This window comes from Rhipicephalus sanguineus, chromosome 6 (assembly GCF_013339695.2).
Source record: "Rhipicephalus sanguineus isolate Rsan-2018 chromosome 6, BIME_Rsan_1.4, whole genome shotgun sequence".
NCBI lineage: Eukaryota > Metazoa > Arthropoda > Arachnida > Ixodida > Ixodidae > Rhipicephalus > Rhipicephalus sanguineus.
In genome coordinates this window covers 115,133,569-115,161,460 of record NC_051181.1, presented here as the reverse complement: position 1 = coordinate 115,161,460, position 27,892 = coordinate 115,133,569, and the positions used below count along the sequence as shown (strand labels likewise).

General features: G+C 44.5%; 1 protein-coding gene across 4 annotated transcripts; it reads right to left on the bottom strand.

Annotated features, from left to right (window-relative positions):
* Nucleotides 1–571: 571 nt before the first annotated feature.
* LOC119396221 (uncharacterized) lies at nt 572–27,892 on the bottom strand. Of its 4 annotated transcripts, none has more exons than XM_037663332.2 (15): nt 27,633–27,892; nt 27,389–27,515; nt 27,222–27,305; nt 21,379–21,444; nt 17,939–18,031; nt 17,441–17,509; nt 16,965–17,033; nt 13,557–13,625; nt 12,479–12,574; nt 10,481–10,573; nt 9,000–9,089; nt 6,671–6,742; nt 3,990–4,085; nt 2,800–2,877; nt 572–1,142 (listed from the first exon to the last, which is right to left on the bottom strand). In XM_037663332.2, the coding sequence occupies exons 1-15, from the start codon at nt 27,772–27,774 to the stop codon at nt 956–958; spliced, it is 1,431 nt and encodes a 476-aa protein (XP_037519260.1). In that variant the 5' UTR covers nt 27,775–27,892; the 3' UTR covers nt 572–955. The 4 variants fall into 4 exon arrangements, with proteins under 4 accessions (XP_037519260.1, XP_037519261.1, XP_037519264.1 ...); XM_037663333.2 differs by having other exon boundaries at nt 16,965–17,030; XM_037663336.2 differs by lacking the exon at nt 9,000–9,089.

The following is a 27,892-nucleotide window of genomic DNA, read 5'->3' as shown; positions in this document are numbered from 1 at the left end:
ATTACTGAGGCTCCTCACGAGCTGACCTGTGGCCTTATGGCAGCGCCGGCTCGTGCTCGCTCTTTCCTTTCTTTTATCAGTTCCATTAAAGCTTTTCATCTTGCAAGGCGCGTTCTCTGCTCGATGTTGACCGCGCCGCCGTCAGAAGGCATAGAGGTCGTCCAACTTGGTGATTATATTTGCACAGCACAAAACGAACTAGGACAGATGAGAGGACACAAACACAGCGCTTGTGTTGTGTCCTCTCATCTGTCCTCGTTCGTTTTGTGCTGTGCAAATATGTCGGTGACTGTACAGTCATTCATGTGGACATTTTTACCTACATTAGTGCAATGTGGCAGATCGTTAAAGCTTAACTACAGCCAGACGTCCTTGACTCACAAAATTTCTGTTCAAATTTCCTTCAGTGAACTTCAGAACTGTTTCCTTAAATTTATCATGGAGAGAAAGGGGAATAATTTTCCATTTCGGGAATGCCAATGCATTCCTATTCGATTCGTTTGATTTCGCTACGTAGACAGAGTGCACACTGTGAAGCTCACAAGGCAGCAAGGTACTGAGAACCACACGGTAAAACTGTTCCTGAAAGTTTTTTTTTATTAAACAAGATGTTACAAAAGGCACTTGGCTCTTCTGCTACTCTAAAAATATGTCTCATCTGTGAACCTGAGATTCTAAAACAATATAAAATTCCAGTGTCTAAAAGAATGCCAAAAAATAAAAAAAGAAAAAGGAAAAAAGAAACATTGCAATGTATGCCGAACAAAAAGAAATCAATACAACTTGCACTAAATATGTGTCAGCGCGTTGCCAAACAAAGTGTTTTTTTCTGGCTCCACATCAATTCTGCTCGGTGTAAGAAAGCGACTTGCTTTATACAGTTAAAATACTCTTATGAGCCTCAAGGTAAAAAAAAAATAAAAAGCTACACAGAAACTGGAGAAAGTCAAGTATTTCAATTATCTGCTGCTTCGTCGAGCATTCTGAAGATGCTGGCTTTTATGGTTGATGCAACTTCGGGCCTGAGCTTATCAAACTTTTCTTTCAGCTGCTTGAAGAACTTCTGGTCCAGTGTATTTTCAAACTTCACGTCTGCAAGTGCATCTGGCTGTTCACTGGCCGCAATCCCGTTCCCTTCCATTCTGAAAGCACAAGATCAAAAACTGTGAATCGCAGCCTTTCCCCGTCATCAAGCGCATAAAAATTTTGCTGTGCAATATTTTCTGCAAGAAAAATTACAGGTCAAAATACGCATCAAGTTTAGGAGTGCTCTGATTTGGGCAAGCTGGTGCGACATCTTCCAAAGTTAATCAGCACAGAAGACGAAAACGCAAGAAAACATGGTTCTTCTGGTCCTGTGCGTGTTTTTTTTTTTTGCATCTTTATCTTTCGTGCTGATCAACATTGCAAGAGTTGCAAAGCATGAAGTGTCTGTGATGCTGGCAGGATGATTTTTTTTTAAAGCTCCACTCAGTATAGGAAGAGATACAAATCATATTGTCACATGGTCGTGGCGGTGAAGAAGGTGGCAGTTGGGCTCTCAAAGGCTCCCTAGACCACATCCAATAATTTTTCAACATTTCAAGTAAATATGCGCATCGAGTTCAGAATAACGGCACGATGAACAATGCCAAACACAGCAGCAATATGGGCGCGGGTGCATCACTAATTCCAAGAAACAATCCCTTGTCCTCTCCAGGCCTTACGGCAATCCCCAGCGTTGGCCGTGACATCACCATTTGCACCTGGTCAGATCATCCACAAAAAGAACCCATTTGTCTACTGGTAGGCACGCGCACTCGCCTCTCTTCCTCCTCGCACAGTGAGGAGGAGCACTTGGCCAGGAGGAGAGTCGAGCCGTGAAAGTAGCTTAGCAAAGGAAAGATCGAAGTGAGTGGGGGCCACTTTTTGATCATCAAACACGTGTAACTTCGCTATTATGGCACCGTTTTGAATAATCCTCGCGGCTTCGTGTTTGCTGAAGACTTGTGCACAACTGCAACACCACAACTAAATTTTGACCTCTGGGTGGTTTAGGGGCCCTTTAAAAGACAAAACTCTTTATTGGGTGAACTTATGCCCAGGAAATGAAAACTGAAAGCACAAGCAACACACGCTATGCACTGATGGCGGCAATCCCAGTCCTCGACCGTCAGTAACCTGCTCGCCTGTGAAATTCGCTGGCTTTTAGAGATGCCTTATCAACCTTCCAGGGTTATCGCTGGTGCTCGCGTTAGCTCTAGAATACACTTGGTCACTCATGTCCTTTTGTGTAATCTCAACAGAACAGTCGGAAACAATTGCGAAGTTTCTAAACGTTGCGCCCTGCGACAAGCGGTGGTTACACGTGTAACGGTTCGGTTACATAAAGATAGAAAAAGAGGCACACGTGGCAATAGGGGGGGAAAGCAGGGAGGTTAACCGGAATTGAAACATCTGGTTTACTACCCTATCTAGTTTTGCACACTGCAAATAGACAAGCATGGCATGAAGATCATGAGGTGGCTATTCCATATGGAAAATATCAAGCAGCTGCATGGCAAGAGACAACAGCAGAAATTTTAAATGCCACACTCACTAAACTATCATGGCAAGCTAACAAGTATTAAAAGATTAACAAGGTGGGGGGATGAACAAGAAGTACTCTTTATAATGTGCAGGTACTATTATCGAAACTGACGATGGTGTGTATTACAAATGTTAAAATTGATGGCACACCTTAAGAGGTCTTTCAAGGTGAGACATTCTACAATGAATAAAGCCGACAATCCGCGCGTACGGGCTGCACAAAGTGCTTACCTTTGACGTTTAGGCTGAGGTGGTTCAACTTGCACGTTGTCCTCCTGCTCTTCTGGAATCGTTTCAGCAGGTGCAGGCCTTAAGAAAAAAGAAGAGAGCGTATCACTACATTGTGCTTCAGGCGTTAGCAGCTAAATTTGACACTAGCATCCTGTTAACCCTGACGACCAGAGATATTCACGGCAGGAACTCAAGCATGTGGTGACTACGTGGACGTGTAGCCTTGTGACTGCAGTCTTTACAAACCAGTTGTTCCATGTCGCACCAATTATGCGTGAAAGGTGCTAGGAGCTTCTTCTTGTCCATGTTTTAATTTACGCTGGCAGCAAACTTCTATTTGTAAGACCTCGGAACATGTGCCGCTGTATTCTACTTGTGAGCATGTACTACGTTTGTGCAGTGCACAGTGTGCAAGGATTTTGCAAACTTCCAATGCATCTAACATACCCCAACCAATATTACCACATTCCTTCTGGCAGTAGCTCACTGCTAAAGAGACACTACAGTCAAACACTACATTTGTTTAGACTGATAAATTATTCTTTTCAAACTCTACTGTCATCAATTTGACAATCCTAGGTTTGTAACTAAATGTGAAAATGAAGGTAAACATTTCTTTTAATTTCGCGCTGAAACTTGAGCACATGAATACACCGTGAAGTCACATGAATTCCAAGCTATCTTTTTCTCGTATTTTGGTCATACTGGCTCAATGAAACCTCCCAAAATAAGCCATGTAATGTCTCTGGCTTCCTCAGAACACAAATTATTTCATTTTTGCCAATAAAGTATTACATAGGCGCTAGCAGACACACTAAAAATTTTGGGACGTCATGACAAGCTGGTTTAGGATATTCAAAGCAGTGTTGTCACCTGTATCTTCTTTTTGCACATTCTCTGGCTTATCAAGCATTTCCTCATGGCAAGGGTGGTGTTTTTCGGTATTGCAGAAGGGGGTAATCTGCTTATATAACAGGCATCACGTTTGTCTTCACTGCTCATATAAAGGTAAAACATGCATTCTGGCAGCTCAGACGGTACAGGAAAAGAAAGGCACCAGAAACAATGCCGGCATGTTGAGACGTTACGACAGTTCTAGCCAAAGGTCTGGCATACTGATTAGGTCAAACAGCTTGTGCAGAGAAGTGCAATACAAACACTGCAGATGTTTTAGCGTTAACGGGCATTACCTCGCACTTCGTCTTCCCCGAGGGGTGCTGCTCACTCTAGCCTTAGAAGGGGCTGGTGATGCTGCAGCCGCCTTTCTCGGGCTTCCCTTGCGGCTGCTAGAAAACAGAAATTGCTTATTAGCACTTGCGTTGTTGTGGCGAGTTGAAAAAAGATCAAAGCCAGTTCCACCCCAAGTAAAAGCTGTACGAACTGCAGAGCACTGATATCTGCTGTTTTTATGTATCTGCTCTTTTTTTTTATTTTCTAATCTTTTCATATGGTTATCTGATTTGTTTTGCAATTATCTATTTCCTGTTTTATGGTCTCCTTTCTAATGTTTTAAATGCGGAGCATTTCTTAGTCGCACCTGCGGCGTCGGCTGCCGTCCACACCCCCACTGCGCATGCTCGGCTCGTCTCGTGCTGGCAGCAAGCTTCTCCTCTCCCTCCCTCGCATGCTCGGCTCGTCTCATGCCGGCAGCAGGCCTCTCCTCTCCTCTCTCTCCCTCCCTCCTGTCAATCGAACGCGGGCGATGCGTATATAAGCGGCGGAGCACGCGTTCGGAATTCAGTCAAGGGCGTCTTTACTTGGCTTTCGCTTGACTTGACGCTTTGCTTGACTCGAGTAGATACGATGGAAGCAACAGTACCTTCAATCAGCGTCCCACCACTCGTTGAAGGCAACGTTACCCCACCCTCACCGTCGTCGGCGTCAACAACAGCAAGCAACGCAGAAGACAGGCTGCGAAGAGACGAGCATACGACGCTGAACGCAAGCGTTTGAAGCAAGCAGCGGACCCGGAACTTCGTGCATGCTGGAGCCCTTCAAGTCGTACTTGGTGTGCGCATCGTGTAACAATTAAGCATTCCCAAACCATACCCAATTATGCAACATTCACGCGATACCCCCACCACTCTGCGACGCATTCACTCGAGTTCCCCCCGTGGGAAGATGCGGACAACTTTTTTTCTACTGTTTCCTGTTCCAAGCACGGTGTGTCCAACTCCCGGCGCTGGCGTTTCACCTCCACTTCTTTCTTCTGTACATCTCTGTCTAACCCCCGACACTGGCATTTCGTCGTCACTTCGCTGGGGCGGACAGACAAATTAGCCCTTCGGCAACGCTGGTGTTCCGAACGTGCAGCCTGCTCAGCGTATGTCTACCAACGTGGGGCCTGCGTGACGCTAACACAAGACAAGAGACCGCGTTGCACCAACACCGAGACATGAGACGGCGACAGAGTGGCCCCTAAACTGCTCCGCAGTTACAAGCGCGGACAACAATTAGGCAGACCTTTTTACAAATGACACTGCACAGTATACTTGTTTGTTGTGTAACTGGTCCTTTTGCAAAATTGCTGTTTTTTTCAACAGCGAAGCTGTTAAAGCTGCCATTAAGACGTCTGTTAACAAGAAACCCCTGTTGCACTGTTACCATAACAACCACCACAGCTGCGCGCCACCTGTGCTTTTAAAAATAGGCAAGCCGCCACCGCCACGCTGAGTAACAGCTGTCAAGCCATCACCATAATAACCGGCACAGTTTTTTACACCGTGGCTCATGAACAGCGATTTCAACACATTCAGAGTGGCAAGCATTGCGCATATTCTGGATCCGCCCATCGTCGTCTCTTGGCTGCCGCTTCTTCAGCCAAGCATGCTGGATCCAATCGCCACGAGCATTGCGATTCCTGTGCTGCAGCACGACGAGCTGAGGATCAACCAGCTTCGCTGTGACAAGCTTGCACGTCTTAGCGCAAACTTCCCGCATTTTTTTTTTTATAGGCGATACAGATATTTTGATGAAGATGCTGTGACAGTAAGGCACTGGTTGTCTTCACATACGAACTCTACGTCAAGGTGGAAATACTTTGCCACTGCTAAAGTTACATTGAAACGACTAATTAACAAGAATTTGTTAATTCAAAATCTTATTCTAGACCTAAGAGCAGCTGTCTATATGAAAAGGTCGTAGGGCGTCACAAGGCATACCCATTCTTAGAAGTAAAAGAAAAAATCACACGTAATTTGAGATATTCATAAATTCAAGGCCCTGATACCAAAACCGAGTATGTCAGGTGCGAGGATAAGGCAACTGCTTTGTTACATCATACTGGAACTTCCAGATGTTTCTTATGGGAAGCACGCAAGCACGTTTGCTACATCAGACCAGAACTTCCCAACTGTTACGCTTGTTAGCCGTCAGAAGTGTTGAGAGCAGAGATTGGTGTTCTTCGACCACATTTTATGGCTTGGCAATAAAGATGGCGGTGGCACAAGCACCCTGCGTCCTTGACTTGAAAAAAAAAAAAAACACCGTTTTCAACAAGTACTGGTGATTATGACTGTATCCATACGTGTGGTCGAGCGCAAGTCGTGTCTTAAGCTGCAACTTCGCGTTGCATCATTGTGCATTAAAAAAAAAAGTTAATAAAAAATGTACAGCCAGCATGCCTGAGTGCAAACTTATTTATAGGTTTTCCTGCGAGATTTCATTTAGAAATGCCTACTTTGAGTTTTCAGACACAACCACTGCCTTGCTAGCAAGTAAAATTTCCTTTTATCGTTTTAATTGATGAAACATAAAAAGTCAGAAGCATCTCTTAATATGACATAGTATGACATAGTAAATTTCCTTCTTATTTTGGTCACGTCAGGTCACCATGCAATTCTAGTGTCACCGCATTTGTAAAGTAACTCACGCTGCTTCCGACACTGCAGCTTCCTGTGCATTTGCTGTAGGCTCCACTGCAGGCTTTTCATCATGGGTAACCCTGTAATAACATTTTTGTTGTAAAATTCAAAATATGACCACTTTGAGTCCAGAAGTATATGCAAGTAATGGAGGCTTTACAGTCTTTACATGCTCTGTTTTGTATTTATCAGGCAAGGGTGTGGCAAGTTTTCTTCAAGTACAAATAACCACGCAATGACAAACAGAAAGTGCTAATTGTGGAAACTGCATTTAAGAACGTTCTGCTCATGTGATAAATTTCTTGTTTTATTTATTTTTTATTTATTTAAAGTGCATGTGCTGCAGTCTGAAGACCAAGTAGTGGGGCATAACAAAGGCAATCAACAAGCTAAATTAAAATGCTGCAGAAAATGATAGTAGTTAAAACATGATCCACAGTGTAACACATTATAACAAATATAGTTAAAAGTTACTACAACACAGCAAAGCATAATTAGTCAAGCATATTCACATGCAATATGATACTGACAATCATCATAGTTTGTATCACATGGCCAAAACAGAAAGTTACACGTCGTTTTTGAATTCGTAATTATCCTGTTCACAAAATGCTTCCACTGGTAACATGTTCCAGTCACTGATGGTCCGCGAATAAAATGAGTACACAAAAAGATTAGTGCATGCAAAGAAATTCCCAAATGTGCAAGCTGTGTTTGTCAAGTTTTTTAAAAACATGGTGTCTTTAAGTTTCAGGACCAACGTTAAACTTGCAAGAATAAAGGGAGTGGGCAAATGGTGCTGTGCTAGAAGAAGGCACTAACTGCAAGATTTGCAACATTCAAACCAAGTAAAAAATCTAAATAAAAAATTGCAGTGGAAGAAGGCAAGAGCTCTGTGCCTGTATCTCCAATGCTGTACAACTATTTACAAATGCTCCCTCGATGACACCTTACTTTCGCCAGCATGTAACAATTTTTCGCAGGGACAAGTGGGGAGGAGGAGGAAATGCCTTGAATGTAAAATAATGTGTGTGATGACTAGAAGCCGGATTTTTAGGCATTAAAAAGTTTGTTTTAGGCACCAAAAATAGGCAGGCAAAACAACGTTGTAGGCTTATTTCAAAATCGTAAATATAGGCACAATAAAGTTTCACATAAATGCAAATAATTTCAAATAAAGACATGCGCAACCTCTATCTACTACAGGAAAACTTTTAAAAATAGTGCTTTTGTGCCATCTTAAGCAATAACAACAGTTGAACATAGCCGTGCAATTGTGCTTCCTCCCGCACAGTTCACAGAACACGGTCTCTGCCATGTTCTTCACGGTGAGTCAAGTGTCTACTGTCGAATCAACACACCCTTAGTGTCTTTTCGACATGACTGATAAGGGCAGAGTAGGAGCAGATAGCCAGATTGCTAAAAGACCAGAAGGGAGGAATTCCTCCTCTTGGCCAGGTCGAATCCCGTAGATCCAATTTCTCCCATGACAGTGAACCACTGGCGTAGCCAGGGAGGTATGGGGGATTGGGGGGGGGGGGGGGGGGGGGGGGGGGGGTGAATGCTCCCCCCCTGGAAACTTTACAGTTTTGCATGTGTATATATACATGCACACATACAAACACACACACAATACATACATAAGGTATGGTTGAGCCCCCCCCCCCCCCCCCCCCCAAAAAAATTCTGGATATGCTACTGCAGTGAACAGCTTAAAAGTCAATTACAAACAAAACAAAAGCCAGTGCACATCAAATTTTTCCTTGTTTTTTTTCCCTGTTCACTCTCATTTCCCCTGACAACTCTTCGTGGTCTCGCATTCACCAACCGCTTCTGCCATGTCAGTGCGACGACGAATGCTCGCCGGCGTGTCTCACTTCACTGCTGCTAGCGGTTGTTTTCCCGAAGTTGGCTGAACTAGAGGACTAGGTGGAACCCGAAACAGTTCCAAACAGTCAGTGTTGCCCGGTAACATGAATAACGGCCTCAAACTGCACTTGAAAGCGAGACTTGAGGCTAAACAGTGTTTATAAAAGCGCCAATTTGAAAACAGGCATTTATAGACCTTTTCACAGACGGCTCCCTGGGCACCGCCATAATTCCCTCTCTCTGGGCTGCACTAAATAGGCGCTAAATAGGTCTATAGGCATGTGCAAGCATTTAGGCACAAACGCCAAAAACAGGCATTTACAGGCACTATAAAAACACTATAAAAGCCCTTCTTAACCTCTAATTCATGCTCATATATCAAAGTGGCGCGATAGGAAAGCAAGGAACAAAATAGGCATTTGCCTAAGATCTGGTCTCTAGAGATGACAGTAATGAAGCAAGCCCCACCTGTAAGACGGCACGGGGATTCGCGACAGGACAACTTCTGGCTGCATGGTTGGCGCTGTACTTGACGCTGTGGCTGCACTACGTGAATGGCTGCGGAGGCCATGAACACAGCCAGTCAGCTTACATTCGCAGCCACAATAGCTTTCCGAACATATACAATTTAGCTGTTCGCGCAAGCGGCTGTTTTGTAATGAATGAGACAGCACATTGGTAACAAATTTTCAAACAACTTATACAGTACGTAATAAAAGCAGCAGTGAATACGTTTGGCTTGACTGTTAATACTCTTGTACCTCTGTGCTGTAGTCTGGGAGCAGCTTCAAGTCATGAATAGCATTTTCCGATCTCTTCGAACAAGCACACTTGGCCGTGAAAGGTTCCGTACTGCAGGTTCAGAGATAAAATTGAATACCTCTGCAGCTTCAGAATGCAGCCCAATTTGTATTAGGATTTGTGTATGCGCAACTGCTCGCTTATCCCACTGGGACTATCTGATGCAAAGTTGCCATATGCTATCGAGCTAACAAGCAAAATAATCATCACAAAAGAAGCCCAAAAGAAGCGGAAATTTAATCAATTTTTTTCGTTCTTGAAAATATTTTTAGTTATAATAAAAAAATGCCACTCAAATGCAAATTCAGGGGAGTTGAAAAAAACCACTTTATTTTGTATACAGCAAAGATATGAGCAACTATGAACAAAAGCCCATATTAATTTTTTAGCATTGTCGCCAGGGTAGTCTCCATTCGGTTGCATGCACGTTTGCAAGTGCATGATTAACGTTACTTGTTGATTCCCCCAACGCATGTTTGACTTTTTGACTTCAACACTCAACTACACAAAGTCATCGACAAACGCGCTACTAGTGAATGACAAACACGCTATTGGTGAACGTGATGATCACTAAAATAACTATGTTTGCTGGAAAAATGCAAATAAGCCCAAAAAACGCGACAAGTGACTGGAAAATTCTACAAGCGACATGGTGAAAAAAGAAGCCCAAATCCGCTTATTATAAGCAGAACTGGCAACTCTGGTCTGATGGCAATGCTATTGCATGCACACAGGTATTTTTAATATTGCGGGCTTTCTCGGTTTGCCAGAAAATGCAAATGTGCGGTAATGTGGATCTTCCCAGAAACACCCAATTTTCACGTCTTAAGATTCTTTTCAACTGTCTAATTGACATTCTAACATCGTGAAAACAATGATTTGATTAAGTTAGATAATTACTCTTAAATAGCTGGGTGTCGGAATTTAAGAAATTGCCACTGGCGTCTTCTCAACAAGACCCAAACAACGTGCATTCTGTCACATGACATTCTGTGTGCACTTTGGCACAGAGAATAACCTGCATTAAAAACAAACTTGATATATGCATGCTGAAATGGCCTGTATATTTTACTGGGGCTTTACAGATGTCCGTGCTTAGACTTCCTTTTGCGCACTCAGTTGCGTGAACATAAAGGTAGAGTACATACACTGCCGCAGTCTTGAGTGGAGTGCCAGATGAAGTGCCATTTGCTTGACGTGTCGTAGAGGCCACGTCCGCATCGATGGGAACCAAGTAGACCCTGCAAAAATGAAGAAGTGTCCAAATGCAATGCAAGCATTTAGTAGTTCACAGCTAGAACTTCTTAACCCTTTCAATGTCGGGTGTTTCTGGCCGTGACGCACCCCCAGTGTCGGCTTGGTTTTGGGAATATCAGGGAAGCTTGAAACGCGGGGAAATGTAATGTTGTAAAGTCAAGATGACCGATAGGGATAAAAAGGGGATACAACACCCTTGTTTACTACTGGTAGCAGCAAGCGAGCGAAAACAGCGATAGAGTTATGTTTCAGTGAAAAGGTAACGTCGCGCGAGGCGCCGCAGCAGCCACACAAACATAATAATAATAATAATAATAATAATAATAATAATAATAATATTATTATTATTATTATTATCATTATTATTATTATTAAAGAGCCCTGCAAACTTGTGGCAGGTGGCAGAATAACCCTTGTACCCGTAATCGCATGCGCGCCGCATAGTCACTCAGCCTGGGAGAGTACGCGCGCAGAGCGACCACGCTCCCACAGAAAAGAAGGGTGGGCACGGTCGCTCTACACTTTTCAATACGCGGACCAACACAGCAAGGGGCGAAAATACGTGCTTCTAAAAAGATTCGAGAAATAACACTACCAGTAGAATCACGCCAGATCACGCCGCCTTTGTGCTTCGGCGCGAATTCTTGAATGCATAATGGAAATCGTACCAGTACGTCAGTGACAGCGAAAGGGTTAACAGTAGAGCTGTGCGAACAGCAAAATTTTGGGTGCGAAGCGAATTTGAATATTGAAGTGTGAGTGCAAATTGAATTGAATATTTTTAGAATATTTCTCGAACGCTTCTTGAATATTTTTCTAATGCTTCGAAGCGAAATTGCAGAAAAAAAAAGTTGGAGAGGATTCCTAAGCATATTCTTATGAGATAGCAACATGAAAGCTTCTTTTTGCTAGGTTGATGAAGCGCTGGTGGGGTGGTGTTTCATAGTTGTCTTATCAAGAATGAGGCAATGTAGAGACCTAATTCTATTTATGTACATGATTTGGTGCAACCTAAGTGTTGCCGAAAACACATTACACATGGTAGGCAAAGATGCCATTTCCTCAGCCTCTCCTCCTATTTCAACTGATGTGGCGGACAAAGGTGTGCTCCCTTCAAGTCCGGAGTTCCAAATCTGCCTTGTAGACGTCGATATATAAGAACATCCGAAATTTTGGATGCTAAGAAGCTTCGGCGTCCAATTTTTCGGAATTCCTGCCCAAATTTTAGGTCCGAAACAGCATTAATTGAGCCCCCACCTCTGTCACATCTTTCATCTCCATGTTGAAACCAGCATTTTCTTGAGTTAATACTTTTGTGACTGTAGCGGAGTTTAAAAGGCAGTTTTGCCGTAATACGGGGGTGTGATGAGGTGAAGCATACTGAAAATTTGAAGGGGTCACTTTCAATCTGACGTTGACTGTATTTGTCTTTGGGAAGTTCGAATTGTTCGAATAGTAAAATTCCAGTACGAATCGAATCGAACAGCAAACACTATTAGAAAAATATTCGAAATTTCAAATATTCGCACACCCCTAGTTAACAGACATCATCAAACAGAATGGGATAAGTGCAGATGTGCCAAGGACTTTGCCACAGCTAATCCCTAAAGTGGAGGTTCACACACTGCATTCTGTGCAGAACCCAGGTGTTTTCACGAAAGGGGTTTTAAGAGTTCCGCGAGCAGTCAGAATGAATGTGATCTTGTTGCGTTTTATGGTCAAGTAACATAAAATTTATCAACTCCGAGAAAGCAATTTGCATCGCACTTTTGGATTTGTTGAAGCCATCGAAAGCCATGTCCGCACATCCGGATTCTGTGAGCAGGAAGACACACAAGCGGCAGTGGCGTTCAAAGTGAAGAAAGTAGAGCAATACGGGAAATACACACCGTGCACTCTGTCTGCGAGTCGAACCTCTGGTTGGTGTAGGTTGCACAGGCTCGGACAACTTGTTGCTTGGCTCAGGCATCACAGGTGCTGGTGCCCTACGCATCAGAAGCAACAAAACCAAGCCTGCGCATTTTCACCTGTTGTGAAAGAGGAAGCACGTAGACTAGTGTTGCTGAATTACTGTAAGTCCTAATGCACTCAATGAGCAAATATTCATCCTACCACTAAGCGATAATACTAACAGCACACAATCTGCGACGAAGAGGCAACGGCAGTGTAAAAACCGGCCAATTCGCATCCACAAGAAATTGCTGTATAACGGCGAATCAAAAGCTGTTACTAAAAGAAAAAAAAATAAATTATACACTTCAGATGTGACAAACGACAGCTACTACACTCTTCTGAGCACATGTAATCTAGAAAAAACAAAAAAAAGATTGCCGCAGCTAGTATTGTATTTTGCATAAGAAGCAACATGTATTTTGCGAAAACTGCAACATTTACATAATATTCCACACAAAGTGTGCAAACTGCTGTAGCTGCCGTCAAGAGCAACCACACTACAATACAAGCAACAGTGATGGGGAAAAAAAAAGTATTTTGAAAGGTCACAATTAAGCTACTGTGTTAAATGGCTGGCTATTTCTTATGCGATTTATTCCTTAAAGGTAGTCTCTTTTTCTTTCTGCCAGGCTATTCAGTTCTACTTGCATTTTCTGTAAAACACGGGGCCAGTAGCTAAGCTATACTGTATGTTGTGCTGCACGCCATAAAACATTTTTATGTGGGAGAGCTCATCCTAGCATGTCCCCATTTTGGGAGGTTTCCTAGCCTACTGTATTTATTCACATATTACGAACACTGATAAACACTGGCTCATGAAGGATGTCGTTAGCTATATGACGGCTTATGTAACGTAATGTAGGCTGTCTGCTGTTGTAACACCAAACTGCCTTCATCCAATCTCGACCCAATTATGCTCTCACACACACACACATGGATGACATATTAGTTGGCATTGCCTGGATTTTTTAAATTTCATTTTTACGAATACAACCTAGACACAGGAATACATACGTATCCTGCAGCGGCGTGCCAGTCTCACTGAAGTCCATTTCACCAGCAGTGTCGTTAACTGATGATGCCCTGTAAGAGCAAAAATCCATTGACATGCACATAAGACTAGTAAAGAAATGGAGAGTTAGGAACATTTAGCTTAACTATGATTACGTCTATGTATAGCACACACCCGATTTAAAGCCAGTTGATGTACACTGTAAATGCAATTATATGTTTTTTTTTTTCTTTCTTCTTTCTCGGTCACAGTTATACATGTCATATTATGCCCGGAGCATGCTTCATTCAGCGCTAAATTTTGCCATACCTCAGCCAGTCTTGCGGAGTCCTATAGTCTTACGAAAAGCCTGTGGCGTGACCAATGCCAGCCCTTTAGTTTGTATTACTTCTGCAGCAAGACACTACAGCATGTCCACATTAAGCCGAGCCTAGCAGGACACTGGGGTTGTACAGCCGTTTTGGAGCTTCCATGCAACTATCGTTACTCGCTGCTTAGAACTGGGTACTTATAGGATGTTGATAAATGTTGATCAGGTTAAAAAAACCAAGCTGCATTAGCTGCACCTGCCTTCACATGAGTAAAGGAGCTACGCATTGTCGGAGAAACCCAAATCAATGCTAACTCACCTGAAGTACATTGCATATGAATACATGTGTGGAAAAGGCATTTGATTCGAGTACAATAAACTAAGAGGGTATCTAGGCAAATATGTACAGAGAGTCTGCAGATAAATCCTTCAATCCTCCACCACAAAAGCCAGAAAACGCGTATCGAGAGCGGGGTCAGGCAAGAAGACACAATCTTTCCAATGTTATTCACTACACGCACATAAGAAGCATTCAAGTTATAAGACAGAAAAGGGCTATGAGTGAGGATCAATAAAGAATGTATGAATAACCTTGAATATTATTAAAACGCAGACGCCAAAGACAATGTTCAGTACAGAGCTCGTTGACAAAATGACAATTCATGATTGGAAGTCAGCCTGTAAAATCTATGCAAGAGTGCATATACCTAGAATAAATATGGATTGAGGACGATGATCGTACATAAGATATTTACAGAAGAATAAAAGAGGGTCGGATTGAATATGACAGGCATCACCAAATCGCCATTGGCACCTTAATGCTTACCCTTGAAAAGTGCACAATCATCAAGCTGAAGTTAAGAACTGCACAGATAGTGATGGAACACAAAACTTTACGCACAACATTAAGAGGTGGGGAGATAACAGTGTAGATTAGACAGCCAACAGGGGTAGAAAACATTCTAGAGAAAACAGAGCTGTGCACGGCATGTATTGCATACAGTGTGTTAACTGGTGGTCTATTAAGAGCGACACAATGGATGCAAGAGGAGAATACAGTTGAGCACAGCAGAAAATTAGGTGGTGCCATGTAATTAGGAGACTTGCAGGTGTTAGATGAAAACAGCATGTGCAAGAAAACGGTAAGCGATCATCACTGGGAGGCAGGCACGTAGGCAAAGGGGGGGCCCGGGGGGCCCGGGCCCCCCCCGAAATTCGTCCGGCCTTCTATATTCCCGGGCAACTTTTGTTTTATTTTTGCCATGGAAATACTTTCTTTCGGACAATTAGGCCTTGGGCCCCCCCCGAAAAAAAATCCTGGCTACATGCCTGCTGGGAGGGGCCTTCATCTTGCAGTGTGCATAATGAAGCTGTTGGTGATGATGACGTGTTTAGAAGCTCCTTCCCCAGAGCTTTCACTTTATAGTCAAGAAATATGTCCACAAGTACAGCTACCAACTCAAGACAGGATGACCCTAGGCATAGGGCCCCACAACTTCGAACATATGCAACGGATCCATGGAAGACAACTATGTACAGAGACACTAACTGGGGGTTACAAGTTCAAAACAGAACCAAGGGAAGGAAAAAAACAAAGACAGCAAATAAAGAACGCCCATGAAATTAGAAAAGAAAATGAGCAGCCAGTATCACTTAAAGGGGTTCAGACATCAAATATGTGGCTAGTGCGTTCTGTTTCAAATGTTTCTTATTGCTCCAGGAAGCACAATACACGCTCGAAGATTCATATATTCTTGGTAAATAATTTCATATAGCATTATTTATGTTAACAACGTCAGGTTTCAGTTTCTGGGTGCCAAGTTGGACAGTAACGTCGCTGTCTAGGAAGCATGACAACGTGGGCCCAAAAAGCTGTGAAACACACAGTACTTTGCACACACGCGAGCAATTGTCTGGATGCTCTCAACACTCGCTAAAGTTCTCTAATAGAGAACAGAGAATGGCTCCGACACCTTGTGACGCTTCGGACAATCACATTTATAGACATGTTGGACGATCAAAAGGATGTTTAAAAAGGCAATACATCCGAAATTATGCTGCTGTCGAGAATTTACACTATCAGAGAAGTAAATACACTAGGTTTCTGCAATAACAATCCTTTGCTTGCCGGATTCATCTTAGCGCCAGCAGATGGCCCCACCTATACAGCCCGCTCATGTTTATGGCTACAGTAACCAGGCGTTACACTAATGCACGGAACTGTGTGTACAAACTAAAATTCTCTAATTCTGTCACCACAGGTTCACGTGACGATGTGAAGCACATTGCAAAACGCCAGCAAGCTTGGCTAGTTCGGCAGCACACCGAGAAAAACAAGTGAACGTGGGTTCGCAGCTGATGCTCTACAGGTTTGCACGGTGCAGTGGTGCTGCGGGTCACCGCTCACTACTCGTCGCTTTAATGTGGTATGATATCTCTAAAACTGTCGTTACTCTTCCTGCACAGTGAAATCGGCATCAGCTGCGCTGGTGATGGGCCGCGATCACAAGGACGAGCATTTAGGCACACTTTCGGAGCGAATTAAAATATATTTTAAACGTTTGCTGTGTTCAACACTTCGTGTGGAGTGTGACTGCATACAGAGGAAGACCACAGCAGGCTTTTTATTGCTTCAAAACTTCATGTCTCAATGCCTGTAATTACTGTGATGTAGTCTTGTTATTCGTACCATCATGCGGCGATTGCATTAAAAGCTGCTGATCCCGTCTAAAACTGCCACTGGAAATGTTTACCTGATAGCAGCGATAACTGTGATAACGTTCCAGCATAAGAACTCACATGCAAGACGCATCAAATTACCACACAAGGTCAAAGTTCTTAGCAAGGCATTCAATCCGCCTTTTTCATTTTCCTGCGCTGCCCTCTGCCATTTTAATAGGGTTTTGGTAGGAGCCGGGACAACCGGTATCGCCAGAACGAAAGCCTCCGATATCAAGAGGCGTTTCGAGACTTTTCTGCTTGAGGAAGGGCGCATGCACCGTGGCATTGTGAAAAAGGCGAACTGCACACAAGTGGGCACACCATGCAGGGTAGGGTGAAGAAGTTGGCACACCAAAACAGTAAACACACTTGCCCATACCTCCAATACAAGAATGGTATCTGTGAGAGAAAGCTCTGCTCCGAGACCTTTGTCACGGTTACATCACTTCTAAACAAAAAGGAAACAGAAGGAAAGAAAGGAGGAAAGGAACAGGAAAAAGAAAAAAAAAAGCAGTGATCATCACCATATGACACAACAAAACAAATGTCATGTGCCACATCAAACGTAACAGCCAACCAGTAAACATATAAATTTATAAAAATATACCATGCACAGGACACCAGAAAGGGGAGAAAGAGCAGGACACACCAAAAACAACAAATTTACCATGGCTACATACTATCTGTGGGATACACATTCACATTATCCACCTTTTGAAGCACCACACAAGCAGAAAATGTGCAACACACTACACAAAAAGTGCAAGTTAAAAGAGAAAGGAAAGTGCCCAAAATAAAATTACATAAGCAAGTCTGCAGTACACTGGCACAGCTGACAAAAAAGAAATGACTTACCTTTTTGCATGAGCAGTCCTCGTTGTACCTCGCTTTGTTTCTTTCTTTTCAGGGTTTGCTCTTGAAGCACTAGAGGAGCATAAGAAAGAGACTGTTACAAAGTTAAAAGAACAACGTTAGCGATACCACATGTTCTCGAAGCTCCCTACAAAATGCCCAAGGAAATTAACATTACCAACGTTCACACTGAAATGAAGGCAGCTGCTGGCCAAGTGTTCACCTCGGTTTTGCGAGGACGTTAGCTCAAAACCACATTACCGCCAGTAGCTCATTGGTTACCCAAACTGGTTATCTTTAGGTATGAGGTGTTCTATGAAAAGGAGTCTGTACCATGAAAATCTTAAACCCTGTGGTACAGCAAAACCTTGCAAAATCGAGAGTACGGGGAGACTTCTATGGCAACAGTCCCCCATGTAGCATCCCAAAGGACCTGCTAGGCAGGGGCACCTTTGAGTTAGGGATTTCAACCTTAATGTCAGAGATGTCAGTGCTACATACGTTGCCACAGGCTGCAGTGGCGTGCCAGTTTCAGTACTGGCAAATGTGCTCTTCATAGGCATGACCACAGTCTCCTTGTGGATTGAAGAAATCCTGTAAAACAGGACAATGAGCACACATAAAAACACCGCACTTCAGAACAAAAATTCAAAGAAATAATCTTCAGCTCTGTAACGACAGTTAATCGGCATAGTTTTAATGTAATCGGCATAGACAATGTGCTACAGGACGTACATACAGCAAGAGTCAGTGCTTTGGACTGTCTTTTATTTTGTTTATCCAAGTCATGAATTACGATTCTAGCCCAACAGTGCTCGCAATACTGTATGGTTGGTGGGGTAGGAGGTTTGGATGATTCAAACACACCCCCCACTGAACCCCCTTCGAAATACTTACAATTTGTATATATGTCTAAACATGCGTATATATACAGTACAGTCCACTCTTAGAAAGAACACACGAGTGCGTAGCCGGCAGTCCGAGGAGTGCTAACTGCTGGCGAGATTTGTAAATGTAGCGCATGCCTATAGACTGGTGAATGCTTGCCCTGTGTCGTTTGTTATTTCTCTGTCCCAGTGCTTGACATGCACTAGCCAGCGCTGGCCCTTCACGTTTCCCCTCCCCCACAGTGTGAAGCAATTGATACCAACTCTGCCTTCAGCTTGTTGAACAAGCAGATATTTTATGGTCGGGAGGGCAAGCTCGGGATGCTCACTGCATCTGGCTTCAATTGCTTTGTCCATTATCAAAAGTGGCCAGTTGCTGCAAGCAGTATGTAAAAATATATGACTGGCTTGTTGTTGAGCATTGGCACAGAGCTGCGGAAGTTCTTGGTCTTGTTTTCCTTGCCCAAGGTGCATTCTTCCTTTAAATTTAACAAAAAATGGCGTGTGCCAACGCACCAGCTTTGCATCCTTCAAAAGTCCTGAGGTTATTCTTGCCCCATATACCCTCTGTCACAAAAATATAATAAGTTTTTCTCTCCAAGTTTACCTTCACGTGTCATTCTATAGACCAGAACACAGCGACTTCCATGCGCATCGCCATATTTGCATCGCGCGTCGCGCCATCTATCGCACACGCGACGAAACAACATGCGCGGGCTGCCACGCCAGCAGACGCTACACAGAGCAAACGTGAAACTCCCGAAACTCAGCCCCTCGGAGAGCGTGTTTGGCGTCTTTTCTAGCCTGGACATTTTCGCTGATTTTATTGGAATATCAAGAACATCTTGCTCATGAAAGTCCACAATGTATACAGTACGTGCTGAGTGGGCTGCGGAAGCAACCTCGTCAGATACGTACGCTGTTACATTTGTAAAAAAACGTTCTCGCAGTAGTACGCGTGAATCGTAATTGCAGTGCAGCTCGCGAAAGAGTGAAACGATGTTTTGTTGCCCCATATTACAAGTTGTGCACAAAGTTTTGTGAAAGCTCATCATTTCAGCATGCATCGCGTAATAATTAGAGTACGCTTTACGGGTAGTTTCGCGGAACGTAATTTTTGTTTCACGAGCGCTCTTACAATAATGCGTCTTGCTCACAAAAGCATGCTATCAGAGAGTACAATTTGCAGTATCGTTCAGCGATCCTTTTTGGAAGCTACGTGCGCGATTTTATTCTTCTAACGATGGTGCTTTACAAGCGAAACTGTGCTACTCTTAGTTAAGCCGGTTAGCTACGCCTGCGACGTAAAGGACACTGGCGCGAGTACTGTTTACTTACGTGCCAATATATCTATTATGTGCAGCTGGATGCCTCGTGTCCAAATAAATTTGGGGACATCAAACACTGAAATGAAAACACGAAATTCTGGCCAGCTGTTGAGGAGCACCGTGCCATTTATTACCTTTTGAAGACGAAATCTCGAAGGCGTCGATGCCACCAAAAGCACTAAAGCTTAATACTACGTTGAAAGTGGCAAAGCATGCTGATTGCTTGTGCTTGAAAGCACTACCTTGCACTAGATTTTCGTCAAAGGAAACGCTCAAAGGTATGAAGTGCCCCCCCCCCCCCCCCCCCCCCCACACACACACACAAAGCCTGCCTTCAAACCAGCTGCGTGTCACGCAAATTACGTTCGCAAAATGAAATAGGTGGGCATCACACTGCAGAATACACGCAGTTAGTGTACTTACTCGCGCATTTTCACTCGGCTCCTAGTTTTTCTGCTTGAATCACAGTTATCCACTCGCGGCGAAGCTGAAAACACCGCACCGGCACTATTTCCGAGGCGCGTCGTAATCGTCGCAGACAACGCTAATATCGTCTTGTTGCGCTGCTTGTTTTGACATCCAAAGACGACGCAGTAGTGCCCAGACGAGCTTTTATACGCTGAAGCGGCGTGAACGGGCACTTTTTCGCACTTTAAAGCCTCAGAACTGCAGCTTGCCCTGTTTACTTGGTGCAGCCCGCGCGCGCCTTGGCAGCCCCGGTCAGCCCGGCGTCTGGGTGCGAGAGTATCCGCTCGGCTCGCAGCAGCCTGGGTGCGAGACAGGCATGCTCTGGTGTATAGTAAGCCTTATTTCGTTGTGCGCATGTGTTGCTGTCACCGAATAATTTTCATAAAACAGCATGTCCTACTGATATTGCAAATATCTGATCTAAGGAGCTTCTGTGTACGTTCCTTCAGCGAGCCTAGAACCCAGTCAAGTTAAAACTGGCTAAAGACTGCAGAAATAAACAAAACAGTATATATTTTTTTCCTGCTTGCTGAATATCTGACGAGAGGCAGAGTGGCGGCTAGATAAATCGCACTTCAAAGAAGCGAAAACACTTTCTAGCACTTTCCATCGCTTGCCTAGCGCAGAGGCGGAGAATTAGCAGACAAAACCTTACGATTGTATTTACAAATCTCGCCGCCAGTAAGTGCTGCAGGGGCCGCCGGCCATGCGCTCACGTGTTCCCTCTAAGAGTGAACCGTATTGTACATACACGCATGAATATACATAAAAAGAAATAGGAACCCCCCCGCCCTCAAATGAAATTTCCTGCTATGTCCTTGTGTACGGTGCTTAGTGATTGCAAAGAAATACTCAGAGCACATGGCTGCCAGAAGTGTACTGAGGCATCGCCGAGAGCTAGGGGCAATGTATTGATGCAGTGTTGGATGCGATGAAAGCGAGAACCTTCGTGATGAATTGTGACTGACGCTAGTCTCCCAGCAAGCACCTAGCACTCTGTAGTGACGTAAAAAGTCCTGGCGGCCATGTATTCCGAGCATCGCATTTCAATTGTGCATTCTGCACACAGTCTCGCAACGATAACATTCTGACACATCCTGCTGCATGTAGCACAATAAACAGTGTAGAAATATCAGAAATAAAAATTTCTTTTTCTGACAGATGACCTAAATAAAGTACAGGGTTAATCAGAATCAACTCAGCAAATCAGTAACAGCAAGAATAAAAGAGGTAAAAGAGAAAGGAAGAAAGCATTTACCGTGCTGAACGAGTATTCCTGGTCGCTGCTTTTATTTCCACATTTTCCATGCCTGTGCTATCAGCACTGCGAAGACGAAATAATCAAAGCAACTAAAAATGAGATATCTTGGTTGTGTGTCATGCACCTGAACATGGTTCAAGCTAAGGAAAGATTTTCGACCACAGCATCTGCGAGGGAGCCACGAGGTTGAAGAGCACTGATCATTTTCAAGGAACTTAAGATCATGAAAGTTAGAAAAAAATGATTCCGTGCAGCACTACGTTCACCTTCCAATATCCATTTTGCAGTAAATGAAGCACACAAAAGCGCTGTCTGTTAATTGCACGGTTGTACACAACGTCGCAACGTCATAGCAGCGTGTGGACAAGGAACGCTTATCTGTTTCACTGACAAAATTCGCCGATACACACAGGCAATGGTGTTTGTTGCGCCTTTAGCGGCTTAACTTGCAGGTTTTTGCTTACTGTTTAACACAGCGTATGCTCCCCATATTTTGTCTAGTAATCCCTACCCAACCTAGGGGAAGCTTCCTCCGGAACAGGGGCGGCGCCAGGTTTTTTTACTGGGGGGGTGGGGGGGGGGGGGCAGCCACGAAAAGCGGGTTCCTTCAGGGGAGGGGGGAGGGGCAGGGGGGGGGAAACCTATGCGTTGTGTTTTCACTATGTTTTACTCCCTTCCTCTTTCCCATCTTGTTTTATAAACGCCTGACTTATTAGATTGGAATGTCCGAGATATAAATCTTGTTAGATGGCATATACAGAGTCGCTCAAGACTCCAATAAACATACACGGTGTTCTGCTTAGGTAAGTGCAACGTAATAGATATCGAGGCCGTGCATGATCAGTAGATGCCAATCATTGCTCAGCCTCAACGGTTCTGTTCAATGCAATTTCTCCCATCAGTCATCCAGACAGCGGCTGCCTCTATGAAGTTACATGTAAGCTTACATCATTTGATGACTTTAGGAGTTGACTTACATGGAGACAAAATATTATCTGCAAGATTTTATCTCGATCTAAGTCAACTCTTACAAGATAAATCATCGAGGCACCTGCCAAATTACGTACGGGTTAGAATTGCATTAGCTGCCCGTCAGTGTAGCCTTGTGTGAGAAAGAGCTGAGCTTCCTTGATAATATGCCAGGGCAATAGCGACTTGAGAACAAGCTGTGCGCAGCTACGATAACTTTTTTTTTGTGAAGTGTTCAGTATAAATAGCTGTGCACAAGCGAAACAACCATTTTGTTGAAAGTCAGCGCTGCGTTTGTCTTCTGTGTGCCCGTTAGCCGTCGGTACCTGCGCTGTTCCCTTTCACTGTGCTACCAGTCATGTCAGCTACCAATCAAAGGATGTGAAAAGCAAAAGCTAACATTTATGTATGTACGTTCACTACAATCTTCGAAAACACAATAGGATACAATTGCTCGGTGGCTGAATGTTAACAACAGTTTGACTGGGCTGAAGGCTCAGGTTCTAAACATGACAGCGTAAATAAGATATTCGAGCAAAGCAGTAAGATAAAAATTAATAATTAGCGTGTTTACAGAGCAGTGCTTCTGCTAATATAATGAAAATTTATGTATTGCATCGAACAGCGCATACACAAAAAGCAGTACCAAATAAAGAAAATAAAGCAGGTAACCAGCAGCAATAAAATAACACCAGTTAACTTTATATCAAAATATAGATTAGAAAGAGTAATCTCAGAGCATCAGAGATAACTAACACCACTAAGTAAGGTTCGTATCAATTCCAAGTTTCCTAAATACGCGCTAGATTACAAAAAAGGTTAAAACACCCTTCTTGCGCCGCTTGGTCGTGCAAAAAGCATTGGAAATGGGAAAAGAATAACAAAAAGCTATGTAGCAAAAGAATAACAAAAATAAAGAGAGGATAGATTTGTAAAACTAGATCACACATAGGCTTGTCAGTCATTTCACATCTGGCTATACAGTACACCAGCTTTCGCAAATGCAAATGTCAGCTCTCCAACCATACACTGTTCATCAGACAAGTTATGCCATCAATGCGGCCTCGGACAGCACCCTCTGCAGTTTGTTTCAAAGTGAGGACAAAGACCGAGAAAGTCCTCGAAGATTTCGTCGCTACCACAGGTGCCAATGCCTGCGCTGTGACAGCACACCACAAACCACGGCGGGGATTATTCAATGGTGAAGCGGGTGTTCTGATACCAGTATAGGTTTCACTCCTATGTACCCGTGCCCGAACAATTTTCCCATGAGTGCACCGCATGGGTACAATAGGGCTTCCTTATGCCAGCATATTAGTGCAGACGTATACGTCGATTACTGTGCGCAGCATCGAGCATATCAACAACACGCTGGAGATCTATCTTATTGGCAAGAGATCGCTCGACCGCAAGCACAGCTAGGTCGCTCAGATGGCTGTTGGTCATCTTACTGCGAAGATAAGTCTTCAGTCTTCAAAGGCACAAAAATGTGCGCTTGCAAGATGATGACGATGCCGGTATCGTCACAGCGATAACACCTAGCTTGTGCAGTTCGTGGAAGGCTAGCTTATACTCTCCCAAGACAGTCACCAATTGCATCAATGTTTCTAGCTTGCACTTCCTTTCGGCTTCAATGCGCTGAAGAAGTTTTATTACCAACTTGCACTCAACTTCAACGCTGTCGATGTCGCATGCATGTGCTCAGCAAAAGGCTTGAGTAAGGAGATGTCCATAAAATTTTCACTCTGTGGGTGGAGGGCGCCGACTCCGCAGAGTACATCACTATTCTCCGTGAACCGCCTAGTCAGTTCCACAATGAGGTGGTCCAAAACAGGTAGAAAAGCTTTTGCTCTGAATGCTTCCTTTGAATCTGGAGACACTTAACGGGCCATCCTTCACTCAATACAAGCTGCTCTAAATGGAGCCGAAGGTGCTTCGGTCTCTGCTTTTCCCTTTGAGGCACCCCGTTCTCCTCAGAAATACTGCAGGTTTGCGCCCACACAGTGTCAAATGCACTCTGCCAATTTCTCATTTCGGAGAACTCGTCAATGACTGTGCATGCCATGATGCATGCCTGACTAAGATTGCAGTCTCTACTTTGCAATAGGTCCGAAAGAACCTTAAAGCGGATAAGTACCTTGGTAAATAGGCTTAAATGGAAGAGAAACGAGAAGTTCATTTGCTCAAGCAGACCTCTAGCTTCCGTTGCCCGCCTGCTATTTGTAGCGATGACTTCAGCGAGACATACAAGGATTGGAGAAAAGCTTTTCATTGCAGCTCTGCAAGCCGCTATCTGGCAGGTCCATCGTGTATCGCTGAGACGCTGCAGCTCTGTCACTGACAAAGACAATCTTTTTTGCACATCTACGTACAGGGAGTGAACGGCAGATCCACTTAGGAAGACATAGAGGCATTCCAAAAGAGAAAGAATCCCTCACCGGTTTTATTGCCTTGCAGACATCCACGATGACAAGGTTGAGGTGGTGGTTCATGCAATGTACGTACGTACACTGCCTGCGGCACTTCCTGCCTGAACAGCGCCTGGACGTCCCTTGAGGTGCCGCTCATGACACTCGCACCATCATATGTTTGAGCAATGCAAAGCTGAGGATCAATGCCGCAGCAATTCAACGTTTCCTTTACGTAGCTCAGGAGCGACCTTGCATACAATTGCTCAGCGTTGCGGAATCCAAGGAACCGCTCAAAGACAGTCCCACTGACGTAGTACCTTACTACAACTGATAACTGTTCCGTCTTGCTTAGGTCCTTGGTTTCATCGACGATAAGTGCGAAGCACTGGGAGCTTTTTATCTCTTCCTTTATACTTGTTAATGTGATGTGGCTGAGAATTTCGAGGATCTGGTCTTGTATCGAATGATGACAATACTTCGCGTTCGCTGCTCCCCCCTTCAACTTCTTTCCTACAGTTTCGTCATATTTAGCAAACAAGTTCAAGAGCTCAACGAATTTTCCCTTGTTTTCACTTGTGGCACCTTCATCGTGGCCCCTCTGAGCAATTCCTTGAACGGCAGTAAATCGCAATATATCTGCAACTCTTGCTATATAGAGGCGATTTTCCTGCACCCCCCTAGAGTACATGTCGCTGAGATGTGATGCAACTGACTTGCTTTGCCCTCCCGACTTCATCTGTGTGTAGGAAACCCACGAGGCCTGGCAAGTCTTATGCGCGAGTGAGTTTTAGTGCTTTCTGAAACCAGCGTCTTTTTCTAGTACTTTCTCCAATTACTGTATCCACCATTGACAAATGCAGATTTCTCATTGGCGCCAGTTAAAAACATTTTGCAAGGGTAACAGAAAGCTGTGTCAGCCAGCGTGCTGTCCTCCAACAAAAAAAATAGGTGATACCAGTCCGAGTTGAAGCTCCTGCTAAATTTGCGTATTGGCCTGCTTGGTCGGCATCTACAGAGGCGGTGAATTCGGTCGCAGAATCATATTCATCCCTTGCTGCCCACGATGCGGAAAGCTCGTCACATTCACTGTTCATATGCACCAGCGAGGACGGCCAAGCGTCATCAGACGCGGTGCTATACACAGTCTCTTCAAGTGGAATCTTAACGGAGCACGGAGCAAAAATTTTCTTGTTCTTGGAGAGTCTCCGAATCTTCTGTTGAAGCAGAAAGCTCAGGGGGGGGGGGGCGCCTTTTTGCTTGGCCCGCTTGCTCGAAGTCGAAAAAAAGTCGGCAATGGACCTTTTCTGCAACATGCTGAGGCAATTAACCCAATGTCCTGTAGGGTAGACTGCACGTTGGAGTGGCGGCGAGACAGGCTGGCGTTTCCTCCTGCGTCACAAGCACTGCTTCGGAGCGATCGAGTACGGTGTAAGAAGAAGACTCCCACGGTGTAAGAAAAAAGTATTTGTCTTACACCGCGGGAGCGAGCAAACGAATCGAGCACCACGGCAGTTTGTCCGCTTTGTTTATTGGGCGTGCCGCATTGGCGCCGCTGAAAGAAGACATGCGCATCCCGCTTGCAATGTTCTTGCTTCGGTTATACTGCTCTTCAGTGATGCACCTGGTATCTCCGCATGGCCAAGGTTCAACTCTGCCCAGCCGCCGAGCAGAGTTTGCATGAAAAGGCATTGGGATCGGCTCCGTATATGAACGTCTAAGGTTTCAAGCCCACGCTGTTTGCTTCCCCTGTGTTCTAGTCCGCTTATGGACGACACGTGTATCCTGCATGGTATATGCGTGCTGTCTTGGGTTACCCAGCGCTCGCGGTTATGCGACCCTAGCAGGGCGAAGCTTATTCTCTGCAGAAGCGGTATGCGAGGGGAAGGCACCTCAAAAAGAGGCTCTCGAATCCGAGGCATGAACTTGCTGGTTCACGCAAGCAGACCGAACTGCAAAGTGTAGACCCTTTCTAAATCTATATCAGTCGGAGCACTTTTTTTTTTTTTTTGCACCTGTTCGGACTGTATTTCAAGCACCTGTTTATCACAGGCGAGAGGGCGCAATCGCTTGTGAGAAGAAATTTCCTACAGTAAAGTGTTATGCCTAAACAACATCGTCATGTGTATAAGCAGCACTGCTGTCATGCACCTGCCTTAAAATAATGACCGAAATTTGACATTTTGTTTCCTACCGCCTACCTTGGGTGAGCTTTTCGGAAGGGGGGGGGGCTCCAGCACCCCCGTGCACCCCACTGGCGCCGCCCCTGCTCCGGCAACGGTTCCGGACCCACAAACAAATGCGGCACGGAAATAGTTGTCGTAACGCGCGGAAACTGAACACACTAACAAAATGAACTCAATTGACGGACGGTTTAAACAACGCTTCACTTTCTAGTACTTCACGCAGAGCTGAAAGACAAGCGTCCGCGAACCATATTAGGCTTACGGACGAGCTTCATACCTGGGCATATCGACGTCTGTCAAAACGGGAGTCTCCATCCTCATCGGTGTCGCTGTGCTCTCACGCTTACGCTTCTTTGGACCGCTACAGTGCACAAATAAAAGCAATCGATCGTACGTGCAGGAAAACCATTCGTGCGGCGGATGACAAGCTCGGCGGTACGCTACCTTTTAGCTGCAGCCGTTTCGTCGAGAAACTGAAGATAAGGCCACAGATCCCACGCTGTATTCTCTTCCTTCTTCGCCTTCACGTACTGATGCTTCAGGGACTTCCACTTGATCACGCACTTGGACTCTGCAAACGAAAGTGATCCGATTCACACCGCGCTTCGGCTCGCACTGACCTGCTCGCGTCGCTGACAGGCGAGGACAAACGCGCCGTGCGTCTACTGCCGTTGCTGCGTTCACTTACGCGCTACTCCTAGGTCCCGGGCGATCTCTTGCCAAGCGTTCTTCTTGGCCTCTTCGTCGCGAAAACTTTCATTGTATATGTCGTACAGCTCAGGGTGCATCTGCACAAGATTACACAGCTTGACACTGAATTCGTCCGGCATTTTCCTTGTTCGTTTGAAGGATACAGAACTTAACAAAGGCAGCAAAATTCAAACGCGGCTTGCGTTCGCCGAGCTTCCATACATACACTCCACCTATATAGATGATGATCGTGATTCT